General features: G+C 38.4%; 1 protein-coding gene across 1 annotated transcript in view; it reads right to left on the minus strand.

Annotated features, from left to right (window-relative positions):
- Positions 1 to 74: 74 nt before the first annotated feature.
- The window catches only part of LOC141429919 (uncharacterized), a 16,856-nt gene continuing 1,587 nt past the window's right edge, over positions 75 to 15,343 (minus strand). The window contains exons 2-13 of the mRNA XM_074090479.1: positions 14,892 to 15,116; positions 14,609 to 14,714; positions 14,205 to 14,426; positions 12,663 to 12,888; positions 10,351 to 10,533; positions 9,763 to 9,925; positions 8,166 to 8,257; positions 4,793 to 4,949; positions 3,860 to 3,998; positions 2,129 to 2,336; positions 1,333 to 1,512; positions 75 to 472 (exon numbers count right to left, since the gene is read on the minus strand). Of these exons, the coding sequence (XP_073946580.1) occupies positions 211 to 472; positions 1,333 to 1,512; positions 2,129 to 2,336; positions 3,860 to 3,998; positions 4,793 to 4,949; positions 8,166 to 8,257; positions 9,763 to 9,925; positions 10,351 to 10,533; positions 12,663 to 12,888; positions 14,205 to 14,426; positions 14,609 to 14,714; positions 14,892 to 15,116 (2,163 nt within the window). The 3' untranslated portion in view covers positions 75 to 210. The remainder of the gene's footprint in view (positions 473 to 1,332; positions 1,513 to 2,128; positions 2,337 to 3,859; positions 3,999 to 4,792; positions 4,950 to 8,165; positions 8,258 to 9,762; positions 9,926 to 10,350; positions 10,534 to 12,662; positions 12,889 to 14,204; positions 14,427 to 14,608; positions 14,715 to 14,891; positions 15,117 to 15,343) is intronic.

A 15,343-nucleotide genomic window follows, 5' to 3' on the forward strand; every position in this document is an offset into this window, starting at 1 on the left:
TGCATAGTTCCCGCGGGATAGCGATAGCCGAAATATACTCGAACGGCTAGTTTTTCAATAAAAACCCAAAGACGTAATTTTGCTGTATTTATTAACAAAATATGCAGTATACTTTCATAGAAGTCGAGGCAAAGTTTTTATTCGTGCTAAATGGGTCATAGCAATTTCTTAAGTCACAGTTTCTGAAAGTTGCAACCCAAAGGCGGACTCTTAACACTGTGGCTCTTTCACCTTCAAATTATCAAATGCACGCCAAACGTCGTAGTTTTCCATACACAGTAGCAATGCTCCTGCGCCCGAAGCGTCTTCCTTGTCCACGCTGCTGGTGCAGGTCCAGTACTGAATGGATCCTGCCCCTTTCTGTTGCCAGGAGGCTGCGGTACTAACTGCGAACCACGTGCGGTCGGTACGGTTCGCTATGTAATGCACTTCTTCTGAGTATTTCAAGGAAATCATGTCTATGTTGCGTACTCTGATAAGATAATTAATAAAAGTTAAACTTGTGTTTTGTTAAACATTCTTTTATACACCTATAATATTCTAAGTCAAACAGTACCAATTTTGGTGGCAGTTATTAAGTGGCACGAATTTTACCTGATCTGTGGCCTCTCAAACAGAGGGTCGTGGGTTCGAGCTAGGGCTCGCACTTCTTATTTTTTACGAGGAACACGAGCTTTACGGTGAAGGAAAATAGCGTGAGGAAACCTGTACATGTATGCGAAAAGACTTAACAGTGTGTGAAGTTCCCAATCCGTACAGGGCTACGGCACAAGCCCTTTCATTCTGAGAGGAGGCCTGTGCCCTGCAGTTGGACATAATAATGTAAGTACCTAAAGGTAGAGATGATGACAATGATTCTAACAAAGTGCGTAGCGTAGCGAGGTGTATGTGTATGTAGTATTGCGTAGGTAATACTAAGAATACGGCCATGGCAGGCAAGCTGAAAAACAATCATCATCATCGTTGAGCATAGGCCTCACTCACTCAAACAACGTCACAATGACTGATCCTGGGCCGACCGCATCCAAAGCATTTTTAATTAGTATACTTGTAAATACTAAAGTCATCGACATAGCTCACCGGACAAGCAAAGGTGAAGTGGCAGCGGGCCGACCATATCAGCCGAAGAACCGATAACCGCTGGGGTAAACGAGGCAAGCGTGGCGTGGAACGCCCTCAGACTAGGTGGAGCGATGATCTTCGCAAGGTGTCTGGCAGGACTGGGTGAGAGTGGCCGAGGACCGTGCTCAGTGGCGTGCAATTGGAGAGGCCTATGTCCAGCAGTGGACTAACAAAGGCCGAAGATGATGATGATACTTGTAAATATTTTACCCAAAATCTTTACTGCAGACGGTGGTCAAGAATTCGTTCTTCGACTGGCCGTAGACGTTAAGGTTGACCAGTTGCGTATTGGCGAAGGTTCTGTAGAGGCAAGCCTTGACGCCAGGAGGCCGGGCCATCAGCGATAAAGTCGTGTTATCCCGAATTTTGAACGCTGCGTAAGATATTTTTCTGAAATAGAAAAGAAGGAATCACTGGAATTGATAATGTATATTACTGGATCTCAATAGCTATGTGAAAATACTGCATGATTTTTATATTTTCAATTACATTTTAAAGTTGGAAAATAAAAAGAAGCCTTCAACTTTCTTGAAATGCATTTGATTATGGCACCAAGCGGGGCCCACACAATATGATGAACCCTGTCTCGATCGTATATCCGCTACTTATTGCTCGAAGCCGTGGTGGCCTAGTGGTTTGACCTATGGCCTCTAAGCAGAGGATCGTGGGTTCTAAGCCCGGTTCGCACTTCTGAGTTCTTCCAAATTCATGTGCGAAATCACATTTGAAATTTACCACGAGCTTTACGGTGAAAGAAAACATGGTGAGGAAATCTGCACGAACCTGCGAAGTAATTCAACGGAGTGTGTGAAGTTCCCAATCCACACTGAGCCCGCGTGGGAAGTACGGTCCAAGCCCTCTGGTTCTGAGAGGATGCCTATGCCCAGCAGTGGGAAGTATATAGGCTGGGATGATGATGATGAGTGCTTGACAAAATGGAATAAACATGAAAATAAAATAACTAAACAAACACCTAGGTAAGTAAGTCAAATAAAATAATATAAACCTCTTTGCTTCGGGAGAAATGCTTTCAAAATCAAAATCCCATGTCGGCAGCAGGTGTTCGAGCGACTTCGGTATATTGACATATATGAATTTAGGAGAAATTTTGCCAATAGCGTACGCTACTTCGTTTATCATCTCTATATCGAGAGATATGCAAACTAGCAAATGTCCGATGGCCGCTTCTTCGCGGGGAAAGTTGGGTTGATTTACTGCAAAGAGTATTAGTTTAGGGAATATCACACAAAGCTCTGCGTAGGAGGCGACACTAGCGCAAACCACCATGACAACGTCAGTTCTCTTTTATATTTTTCATCACACTTGCTCGTAAACAGTGTCGTAACATGCAGGCTACCTTAGTTGCAACCCCCCAAATAAAACCCTCGACCTTAATGTGCTTGTCATGAAACCCGTGGTCGGTAAATGAGTCATTGCGCGTACACATTTTCTTGCCATGAAGCCCAAGGTCGGTAAATGAGTCGGTGCCCGTACTGATGGCGCTGCGCGCGCTGCTGCAGGACTACATGGACCACCACATGCACACGCACGTTGCGGCGCATGCCGAGGGAGGGGGAGGTAGAGGGCGACGTTGCCAAGAGCACAGCCTAAGGTATCGCCAATATTTGGAACAATTATATTTTTTCTTTTACAAATATAAAATTTTAATTGCAAATGTGATGAAAAACATTGTATGTCGCACGGGCGGTACTAGAATTACGAACATCGACTCATTAAAGCCCTCAGTCTTCGACTTCGGGCTTCTAATAGACTCTCGTTCGTAATTCCTTATTTACCGCCCTTAAGACACAATGTACTATTGTCACCATGACGGATCATGACCAAAGAGTATTATTTTACCTATATAAATCATGACATATTTATTAATAACAAAATAACATGATATTTAAGTACATCGATAGTAACGATAGAGTTATATTTCCAAAATTTTAATTGAAATAATATGATTATGGCATCCTACGGACATTTAATATACTCAAAAAACTGTTTACGATTTGTGCTAGTGCTGCACTCTGACGGCAGAAAATCGCAGTAATATTCCCTATTTTATTTACATTTATTTTAAAAATAAATAAAATAAAACTAATGGCGTCGCGTGAATATCACTCGGCCTAAGTAGTGGCTGCCATACAAAACCAACTTGAAATTGTCAAAGGATATCTAGGTAGGTAGGTACAGTCACCAGCACCAATATCTGACACAACAATAAGCGTGCATAAATATCTGACGACGCTATTTCTAGGGCCGAATCTGACAGATCCTTCATTAATATGCAGGTGAATGTACGTGTAGACTCAATTACACAAAACACAGAAACTCAAACTTAGACAAAGAAGGTGATCTTTTTAACAACAAGAACTACCTACAAGATATAGTTATAGTAGACACACAGTAGAAAAAACTTTTTAACACAAAATTAAACCGCCGAAAAAACTGAAGAGCTAAAAATAATAAACCCTTTTTATTTAATCTAGGTACCAGTTTGAAGTCGGTGCCTCATCACGAGCCAGTAGGAGTGATGTGATAGAAGCCCATCAGGTAGACGACTATAGGTCCAGTCCTGCTGGCTAGTGCTGAGGCACCGACTACAAACTAGTACCTACGTAGAATAAAAGAGTTTATTAATTTTTGCTTTTCAGTTTTTTCGGCGGTTTAATTTTTTTGTTAAAAAGTTTTTACTTTAGTTTATTTTTTATTTTTGGTCCTTAGAACTTACTGTGAATATTTGGAAACCCAGGAACAGTGTGTGAAAGGAAAATCCCTCCCGCTCGGTCGGCCATCAGGATGCCTCGAGCGGCCGTTTCCGCATTTCGGTTCTGGTAAATCGCGACAGCTAGGTGGTCCTTATAGGAACGCTGAAAATAAAAACAGCTCAATCTTGTCATGACTCACAGAAGGAACTATTTGAATCATGCTCGAAATAGAATGTCTTTTTAATGACGTTCACTCGTAGGAATTGCAAACTGAAGTTGCCTAAGTACTATCTACAATATTCGTAATTGATTGGTCTATACAGACCTTTTATATACACATAACTAGCGTTTACCTGCGGCTTCGCACGTGTAAATCATTAGATACAGCAGTTTAATTGAAATTCCGGGATTTTATTAAATTCTCGTGGGAAATTTCATAAAATTACACCGTGGTTTTCATTGACATAATAATGAATCCGCGTAATTGAAATATGCATAACATTATTAACTATAACTTTAACAGGTATAAAATGATTTCGCTTAATTTTATCAAGCGACTGAGTTAACTAGCTTGGTCAGGCCGAACCGACTCGGTTAGGTTAGGTTCAGAAGGCTAAGGCGGGAGCGAAGAGTAGTGTAGCTCCCGCCTTAGCCTTCGATATTTTCACATAGTAGCTCACTTCTCAGATCTAATTGAGTAAATAAAACAATATGGACAATCAAAATAATCATTTTACTTTTAGTAATAATTTTTCACTTTACAATTTCATTAAAATAAACATTTTATATTTACCTAATTATAATACTTATGCAAATTAATGTTATGCTACTTACATTTATGGCAACTTACCGTTATGTCAATCCACATTAATGTTATGCGAATTAATAATTATGCGAAATAACGTTATGCTAATTTCAATTAGGACAATTAATTTATGGGAATTAATGTATCTCACCTTATACATCGGTAACGCAGTGTTAACCAGCATAGAATTCTTATCAATAGGAGCTCCAGACTTTCGCCATCGGCCACCAGTATTGGGGGTTATGTAGGTGAAATTATAACCAGACTGCGGTGTCATCAAGTCGCCTGGAGGTTTGTAGATGTACCACCTGCGTTTGAATTCAAATAAACCTCTGTATAGAATTAGATACCATAATTTGGCCACAATGGTATTGATCCTACAAAATAATAAATGCGAAAGTTTGTGATACCACTGCAGAGTATCTACAGGCCTCGTCTCAGAATGAGAGGGCTTGGGTCGTAGTTCCTACGGGGGCCCAGTGCAGATTGGGAATTTCACACATCATTGAACAGTTATTCACTTATCTAAAATCGATTTTTGCCTAACATTACCTGTTTAACAGGTTTTGGATCTACGTGTCGCAATGAGGGTTAAAAGACAAGCGAAATATCGCTAGATGGCGTTAGTATCGTAAGGTTTTTTGACGAAGCCTTTTAGCCGTAGTCTTTTAGCCCTCATTGCATAGTCCTTGGAGGATCATTACTTTCAGCCTTTTGGCAGTCAAACTCGACCTAAAAACATCAGTGATTCTGCCTGTCTCCTTGTGCCGTCTTCCCAGACTCCCAGTAACATTTTGTTTCCGATATGCCTTGTCTCGTGGACGTAGGCAACGCCACCGCAAGGTTCAAATGGGACTGGGCTGGCCACGTTTGCCGCATGCACCCAGATCGCGATCGCAATCAAATGTCGGTTTTTGTGTGCGAAACCTGTCATTTGATTGCCGTCACGAGCGTCAGAAACGTACGGTCTCTGGACGCGTTCTCCGCGACTGGCCAGACATAAGTGCAGACAGGGCGAATTGTAAATCCTGGGGAGGCTTTTGCTCAGCAATGGGACATTACCACGGACTAATATAAAAATTGTTTTGAGTTTTATTGGAAAAAGTATAATTTTTCCGTTTTTTACCAATCCACAGGGTTGTTATCATCATCTCGACAGTGCACATTTAAGTAGCTCCATCCATCGTATGTTCCACTAGAATAGCAGCGGCCACAAAAAATAGCTAAGGTGAATAAATATGAAATGCACATCTCGTTAAGTAACCGTTACCAAGAAACTACAAAAACATTTTAACTGTTGTACCTAAGTCTACGAGTTTACGAGGAAAACTGTACCAAATGCAAACGTCGGGCAACAATAAAAGTTGTCATAAAAATGGATTTAATTCAATCTCAACTTATAACTTTTTCTATTGAAAACCTATGTTGCGCTACTCTAATCGTAACCACGGATCGATGCTGTGATTTGGTCGAAACGTCAAGGCAATTTTAGCAATACAGAAAGTCGTGATTAAGTAAGTCCGAGGTGATGTTCATAACAAAGAATAAGTGTCCTAAAAATTTTAATTACTACCTTAAAAAAGTTCGTATGTGACACTCGGTGGAACCCTGTCGCAGACAGCCTCTGCTGTCCTTATCAAGTTTCTTTCGATAAGTGCAGCAAATGCTGACTGCGACAGGGTTCTAACGAGTGTCACGTACAAGCTTATCAAGGTATAGTCCATCAGTCAGATTATCAGAAATATTGACTCTTATGGTTCTTCTGTCTTCTATACAATATAAGCTAATCAATGCGAGCAAGCCCGTTACAAGGTGCAAAATATTGGACTCGAATTTATTTCTTCTGTCAATTAAACATAAAATGTTGAAGATAAAGCCAGCTAAAGTTCCGCGTTACGCCGTTACGCCGTGCGACACTTATCTTCAAAATGTTTTGTTTGTTGCGTGCTCGCGGCGAAATCGTTACGAGCTCGCAGTGAACTTGCTGCGCGCTCGCCTCGCTTTCAACTCGCCCGCAAATCGCAAGTGTGATGAGGCCCTTATCATGTTACAAAAATGTACATAATAGGTATTATGTAATGTTTACTGGGTTTATAAGGCACAAAATGAACCGAAGGCAAGTTTCATTAAAAATCTTTATTACATACGACATTCTTATTACTGACATAATGTATAATAATCCCATTTAAATCAGTCACTCTTGATCACAGACCCTTTACATAAATACTGTTAAGTTTTGTACTAAAACTAGTTATTTCTAATTATGACACTGCTATATTATACTGAGAGTGACGCCACTAGCTGATTAGATCTGAAGGCGGGTGCAATATAAGAATGCAAAATAGACAGATATGAATAAATATGAATGGATACTAGATTAATTCATCCAAATTGATGCATACACATTTATTTAGCGATCTACAATTGAACCCCACCATTTTTCTCCCTTATTTTGGTATCAACTTGCCTTACAAAGTACACGACTCTGGAATGGACACGAATTGTATTAAATGAGTTTTCTCTTACTATATTATTCAGCTCTTCATGGCTGGCTTACATTTACTTCTAGTCAGTAATTAGACTATCTATTAACTACTTACGGACTAATATTTACACAGCATCATTATACTAGGTATTAGACGAATTAGGGACTCTGAACCAGAATTATGCTTTAGTATTGAAGCGATAAATTCCTGTTTCCGCCTTTCTTACGGCCTGGTCACTACTGTGACTGGTGGCACAGCGAGCGTTTTTTCTGTTCATTGCGTGTGCTATACGTACGTCGAGTGCTACGAACGGCGCTATGAATAGAGAAATCTCTCGTCACTCCGCCAGTCGGCGTAGACATAAAAAAAAAACATAAATTACATTATGGAATGCATTTTCAATCTACCCAACGCAATAGTCAAACACAATGGGAACCAGTAAAATTTCTTAAGTATGGCCGAGGCCGCACTACGGCTAAACCGCCGCGGTTTTTAAACGCGTGACTTTGTGAATCAAGTAAACTAATGCATGCGGCCGCACTGGCGGCTTTAAGTTTACTTGATTCACAAAGTCACGCGGTTAAAAACCGCAGCGGTTTAGCCGTAGTGCGGCCTAGGCTTAAAAGTAGTACTTCGAAAGATGGTAGGTAAAAAACTCATCAAGTAAAGCAGTGATGACATAAAAATTAGATTAACATAATTATACAGACAGCAGCAGAAGTGGATGAGCGGTTAGTGCTCAACATTATCTCACGACACACGACTCTACTGCCACTAAGAGCGTGTTTAGATTATTTTAAGCACCACAACCGCTCATCCACTTCTGCTGCTGACTGTACCCAGTCTTCAATTCATATTAGATCTTGATAAATTTCCGAATAGCGAGACTAAATTAGTACATTTTCTTCACCAGTAGCTTCCTTAGTTGAAGGCACTAATTTAATAACTTAAAAGGCACATACCGAAGACATTACAGGTACCACTTTCACCGTCACTGCACGTTAGTATTTACGGAGTTCCTTGTTTTATTAGTTACACGTTTGAACGGACTCGATGAGATGGGCGAAGTTGCCCCATAATATAGGGCCTGATGTGCAGACAGTGCCGCCGCCTCGTGATTCTTGCGGTAACTAAAACAAAAGCAGGTGAAATTTAATTTTCAAATAATTAGGCAGCTGTTCCACTAAATACTATAGAAAAATGTATTACGTATATCTGTCTGATGTTTTAAAGATATGAGAAAATATTTTACCTTGAAATGTAGCAAATAAACTGTCCTACCGAATACTTAGCCATAATTTGAAATTTACTGAGAGCAATAAGATGTTATTTTAAATGTAGTTTTCCAGTGTATTTGCACATAATCACCAATACGTATCATCAGCCAAATATGTGGTCTACCACCCTAAAGTTGATAATCGTTTGCATGTCATAAAACAATAATGTTAATAGACGTGTCTGTCAACTCGAAAGTTCGACTTAAGCGACATATTCATTTGATAGGAACTTGTTTAAAAATTGATAGACCACTTATTTGGCTGATGGTACGATATACTGCCAGGCTCCTGCACCACTATAATTACAAGTGCTGCAAATCCACATAATTTTCTCATACAAAAAAAGGAAAATTTTGTAGAATTGACAAGATTTCATATTTCTAAGACTATAATTTGATTCGTTTTCTGTATTCTGTTTGGAAGAGAAAAACGCTGATATTTTAAAATTTCCTACAACTAAAGATGTGCTTATTCTGAAAGGCGTAACTCCAAAACTACAACACAATAGATCCATTACTTTTGTCTAGTCTCTTAAAAAAAGATCACCTAAATCTGACGTAGACGTTGCATAGAGACAATATCAAAATTATGACAGCTCCTTTTTCTGTGATAAGGCAAGGAAACATATCTATTCTGTGAGTGTTGGCAAATTCAGACATATTTTTTGTATTTTTTTAATATAGAGAAATCAATTATAATAAATATTTATGTTCAGGAGGCAAAACTCTTTCGATTCCTGTAGTAATTAACAGATGTTAAAAAATGAAATCTTGTCAATTGTCTTCATATCTTATCTTTACCTTTTAAACGACCAATGAATGAGGGTTACTCGACAGGCGAAACATCGCTAGATGGCGTTACTATCGTGAGGTCCGTTTGACGTTTCAGTGTTGCTTGCGATTGGCTCATTTAGATATTTATTAGAGATGTGCCGACTAGTCGCCGACTAGTCGGTAAAGCCGACTATCCGGCCACTACCGTAGAATAGTCGGCAAAAAGGGCCGACAATCCGGCTTCTTACTTTGTACGTATATTTCAATAAAATATTTATTTTCATGTATGCACAGAGGGGGATTACATTACATAAAAAATTATCCAATCACAAGCGTGACAGAAATGTCAAACGGACCTCACGATACTAGCGCCATCTAGCGATATTTCACGTTTCGAAAAACCCTCATTCTTTTATATTTGTTTATTTCGGGAATCTCGGATACGGCTCTAACGATTTCGATGAGCTATGTCGGGGTTTCCGAGGGCGAACAATCGATCTAGCTTGGTCTCATCTCCGGGAAAACACGTGTTTTCGTGCTTTGGGTTGCCCAGGTATTAGGTATGGAATGATAAACTGTATTTACCGCCCTATTGATGTCACCAACGCACACCCAATAGTCTGCAACTTTCGTGTCTTGACTGTTGTGCATTTTGTGAGCCACGGCCACCGCCCATTTGGAATGGTCGTTGTGGGAGGTGAACGACATCTTGGCAATTGGGAATTTGAGGCGTTCTATGTTTCGTACTCTGCGATAGAAAATGATACACAATTACGATACCAGAGAAAAATAAAAGCTATAAAGTAGGTATGAACTAGGGCACAGAATGAATAGTGTAGACAAAGGCAAAAAAATTGTGCTCCAATTAATATACCTATGTATTTGCTTTCCGCACTTTAAAATGACAATCAATACTTAATATTAATTTAGCTAGAACAAACAACAGTACTTAGTAATTTCGCAAAAAAAAAAACAAGAAACAAAATGTCTCGTTATGCTCTCCCCACATAGTATGATATGCTCTGTTTCGCGTTTATGAAAGCGTTCCAAGTCCATAAAAGACCATGACCTCAAGAATTAATAAAAAAAATCTTCAAATTACAGATTTAAAACAAACGCTCATACAAATGCGTGTACGAGTACACTATGTATTCGTATCTGATTCGAGCTTACTGGAAATTTCTGTTGCACTCTGAGTCCAATGTTCCTGGTCCATTGGTCCAAGACTCCACTAATAAATCCGACTGTAACACCTCTGCCACCAACCCGCTGTATAGGTCATCGTTGAACATAGCACTCTTAGCAAAGGACAAGAACTTTCGTCCAACCAGGGTCTCGAAGCTTTCTATGTGATACCTGGAAAAAAAATAGGTTTATGATTATGAAAAACCGTTTAATGGGCCTTTGAAATCTAGATACCAGCAGAGTTACAGAGATAGTAGCCCGGATCTATGTACTTAGCAAGCCTAACTTTACTATATAACTCAAAGTGGGGTAATGGGGTTCGGTATTCGACGGTAGGGGGTTCGCAACTACGTTAGTCCAAAACCACCAGGCTGCAAGACTAGCAAGATGATTAAGATTGGTTTTTGGAGTCTTTTTATTTTTTATTTCTCCAACAGTCAATCTATTACGGGGGTTCGCTATGGTCTAGCCCGGGGGTACGTGCAAGTTTGAGACACTGCTATATATGCTCCTGAGCTCGTTATTTCAGAATCTGCATGGAACACCGTCGCAAATTAATTGTCGATTAAATAAATGTAAATGTTAACAGTGGTCTGAGTGGTAGGTTAGATCTAAATGGTTACGATAAGATTCAATTCTGATATTATAGCAAAATATGCCATTTCAAAATACGATGCAACAATACTTCACACTATAGGGTTAGACGAGAAAAAAAATCACCCCCCCTTTACGTCTAAAAAAGTTACCCTAAAAAATCTCTTCTTTTTCAAATATTTTTTTTACTATTTTGTCGGCATAGTTACTACATACGAGTATATCAAAATAATACCATAACACAATAACAAAGTCTCTGAGAAAAGCCGCGGACGGACGGACAGACAGACATAGCGAAACTATAAGGATTCCGTTTTTGCCATTTTGGAATGGTACCCTAAAAAACGTTCGAAAACTCTAAGAATGAGAATATTCCGAAAACATTATTAAGGTATAGGTGGGCATTCAGCGCGCTCCATTATTTTCAATAAACAAAACACTGTTCAATGATTGTATTTGCAACATGATACTATCGTCAATATGTACCAGCAAACTCAAGAACAACATAAACAATGATGCCACTATTTGTACCTATCCGTCCTAATTTAAATATGCAAAGTCCTACTAATGACTCAGCAGTACGGACCTCATTATTTATGGTATTGTACCTACCAGACAACCACAAATTATCATGTTCTAATTAAGACAATACAGGATGAACCGACAACCACAAATTATGTTTTCTTCACACTTGCTCGTCAATGACGTTATTCCATGCCTGTATACTGAAAGACAATGGCCTCAATTGTTCCCGCGTTAATTATGGATTTACGTATAGTTTTCCTCCCCAAGGGAGTTATGATTTAAGTTTTAAAAAGTTAGTAGTTAGGTACCTACGTCATTTCAGACTAAAGAGGTTTCAAGTCAGCAAACGATTTATTTACATCTTTAAAACTTAGATATACTTAACCTAATTTTACACCATAAAAATTTGCCACGCTTCATGAATCTTCGTTATTTTTGATTTATATCAAATTGTTTTGCAATAATTTCAGTAAAAATATTTACTTAGCATGTTGGAATAATCTGGCCGTAAGACCATTCGAATTCTAAACTAAACACGGTTCTTAGTATTATCTATAGTAGACGACTCGAAAAAAGTGACAATAAGGGGGGCTACCACGAAATTCTAAAATCGAAGTTGATATCGTTTTCCTGACGCTGATATTATTAATACGAGAGTGAGAGGGACGGTACGATACGAACTTCAATTTCCGGATTTTGTAGTAACCCTCTGTATTGGCGGGTAGCCATATTTATTTTATTCAGTTGTTTTCTTAGCGTCTTGCTTTTGCTGAGCTGTGAAGTGTTTGAACACAAAATAATTATTAATTTTTGCATTTTTTTCCTCGCAATGTGATGAAAATCATTGTGTGTATCACGGGACGTAAGGGGATTACAAACTCGGGTCATTAACTCTCGACTCTCGTTAGTAATCCCCTTCTTACGCCCCTTAATGCACAACATCATGTTCTAATTAAGTACTTTAACTAAAGGAAAATAACTGAATGTAGGATTTATTAACAAATGCTAATACAATTTTGCTCAATAAGTTGTTGTGATAATTAGCTGTAGTTTCAGACCCAAGGATGGTCTAAAATCTAGACAATACAGGATCATCATCATCATCATTCCAGCCAGCCTATATACGTCCCACTACAGGGCACAGGCCACACAATACAGGATGAATAAATTAAATAACTTACCAGGGAGACGCATCAATGGTCTTATTATGCACAACATCCACCAAGTTAGGGAGTTCATTCTCATACTCCTGCGGTATATTGCTGTATAGAATTAGAGGTTCATTGTACTTCAGTTGTGTCGCAATTTGATTCAATGTGGAGGTCTGCACTGACACGCAGAGGAAGGACTGCCCATACTTCATTCCAGTCGTTGGATAGTCATAGCCGCTTACATTCATTCCATGTACTATAAAATTAAAAGAAAAAAAATCGTAACTTTATCATTCTCAATTTTGGTAGAATCATCAAAAGGAGATGCCCTTTTTTTTCAAATGCAGTACAAGTACAGAGTAAACAGTACTTTGGTGGCATTTATTTGTTGGTGAAGGCGCCACGCCGTGACAGAGGGACTTAGGAAGAAATTGCAAAGACAATATTTACACACAACAGTACATGAACACAGAATCTATGTGATTAGTCAAGTAGGCGTTTTAAAACGCACGTCGACGGCGCGTTTAAAAAACGCGGTATGAAAGGGCTCTAAAAGTAAGTAATTAAGGGTTGTGGTTATCTTCATACTATTTCTATACAGAAAAACAAGTAGGTATAAATTATTTCAACTGGCATTTTCCTCACGCGACTTTGGTATAAGTACTTAGGTCTAATTTGTTTAATGGTCGTATCATACCACAGTTCGCGATATAGTGCGAAACATTCTTGTGAGCGGAAGAAATGCATTGTGTAGGTCTACTTAACGCGGCGAATGTGTAATGACCGGAAATAAATACGAATAACAGAGTATAGTGCTAGTAAAAAAACTGGAAAAGTGCGAGTCAAAGTCGTGCACCGAGGGTTCCGTACAATTTGTAAGTATCTATGAATATCCAGTGTTAGCAGAGCCCGTGTTCTAAGCAAAATTTACGCAGCACCGACATAAATAAATTAAGATTTTCGGACTTTTCTCATTCGTTGTGCTGTAAGAGCCAGAAAGAGGGTCAAAGATGGACTGACAGACAGATTGACGACAAAGTGACTCTAAGAATATGGGTCCCATTTTTTTTTACTTTGGGGTATGGAACACTAAAAAGTCTAAGGGCATGTTACATAAACAGAAGAGTAAATTTAAGTATACAATTAGGAAAGAAAATTATTAAAAAGGTCATTTACACAATTTTTAAGTCATAAGGCTGCAAAAGAAAATAAGCAAAATACTTTGAAAATGTGTGAGTTTCTGTGCCTTTAATATAATACTCAACAGTAACAGTAGCAGTGCACCTGCAAATAAAGGCGAACCTGAGGTTGTATAACAGAAGACACAAAATACATTGACTAGAAGGAGTTTGTTTATAAAACCCAAATACAACTATGATAAGTATAACAAAGACGCAAATGCACTTACAATGCGCCTTTTGTTTGTCTGAAAGATATTCTTCAGATGAAGAACCTGTAAAAAACATTTGACCCTATTATAAGTAGATATACTTGTATGCTGATACCATACACAACAGTAAAACCTCTAAGTCACCATCTTAAACATAGTTTATTCTCATCAAAATAACTTACCATCTGGGATTGGTGGGAATCTTGGAACGGAATGCACAAGCCACAGCGATGTAAACTTATCCCCCAGAATAACTCCCTTTGTATGACCATTCTCGACCCTTGTCTTCATGAATTTAGAGTGCATCTTGCACATCTCAGCCAGATCATAGTCATCATAATACTTTTCGCCTAGTTTGAACTTTTTATACTTTTTCACTCCTGGTGCTCCATTCCTCATTTGTCCTGTAAAGACATTAATAGGGTAAATGACAAAGAGCTCAAAAATAATGGAAAGTGCAAACAGTATTTATTTTTAAGCACTCTTTACAATTTACTGCTGCCATAAGATTAAATTGCAACCTCTTTAAAATGTTATTCAAAATCAAATCATCATCATGTCAATGGTTTATGTATAATCTTATTACCTCTTTTCCGTTTTGAATACATTTCCGCTACATTCTGCAAGATGTCTGGCTGATGTTCTGTGGCTGGTGGCTGGTCATTGTATACCAAGGAGATGGTATTTTTTGGCTGGAGTGAAAAAAAACAGTAAACATGAGCAGACACAAAAATATCAATATTTTTCAGTAGAGACCAGAATTTAGGAATTTCAGCCACTGATTAAAATAATAACTAAGTTTTATAATAATCATGTAGTTAGTAACAAAATAAAAAATATTTTAAACTATTATTTAAACTATTTTTTACCTGGTATAATGGTTGCAATGTTTTTCCTATCATAGACCGAGGATCAGCAATAGACAAATCGGACATAATCCATCCCCCTCTTAACTTAGAAGGAGTGAGGTGCATGTATGCTACTCCCCGACGGACAAGGGGGTTCAAATGATTCTTCTCTCTTGGCAACTTATAGACGTAAAACCTGAAACAATAGTAAATTCTACTAAGTATAAAACTCTGTGAAACTTCAAATTATTTTCATGAGTTATCCCGTGGTTATCCCTAAACTTGGCAGTGTATCATAAGATACATAATTTTAGATCATCTTTTTGTATAAGTACTTTTTTTTAATTTTGTTAGCTCTACAAGAATCCAACGAGGCTAGAATTCAGTAAACTTGACTCACCTTGCCAAGTTTAGGGTTAAAATCAATAAATTTAATCAAGTACTTAATTAATTAGAAAATTGATAAAAATATA

Source organism: Choristoneura fumiferana, chromosome 7 (assembly GCF_025370935.1).
Source record: "Choristoneura fumiferana chromosome 7, NRCan_CFum_1, whole genome shotgun sequence".
NCBI lineage: Eukaryota > Metazoa > Arthropoda > Insecta > Lepidoptera > Tortricidae > Choristoneura > Choristoneura fumiferana.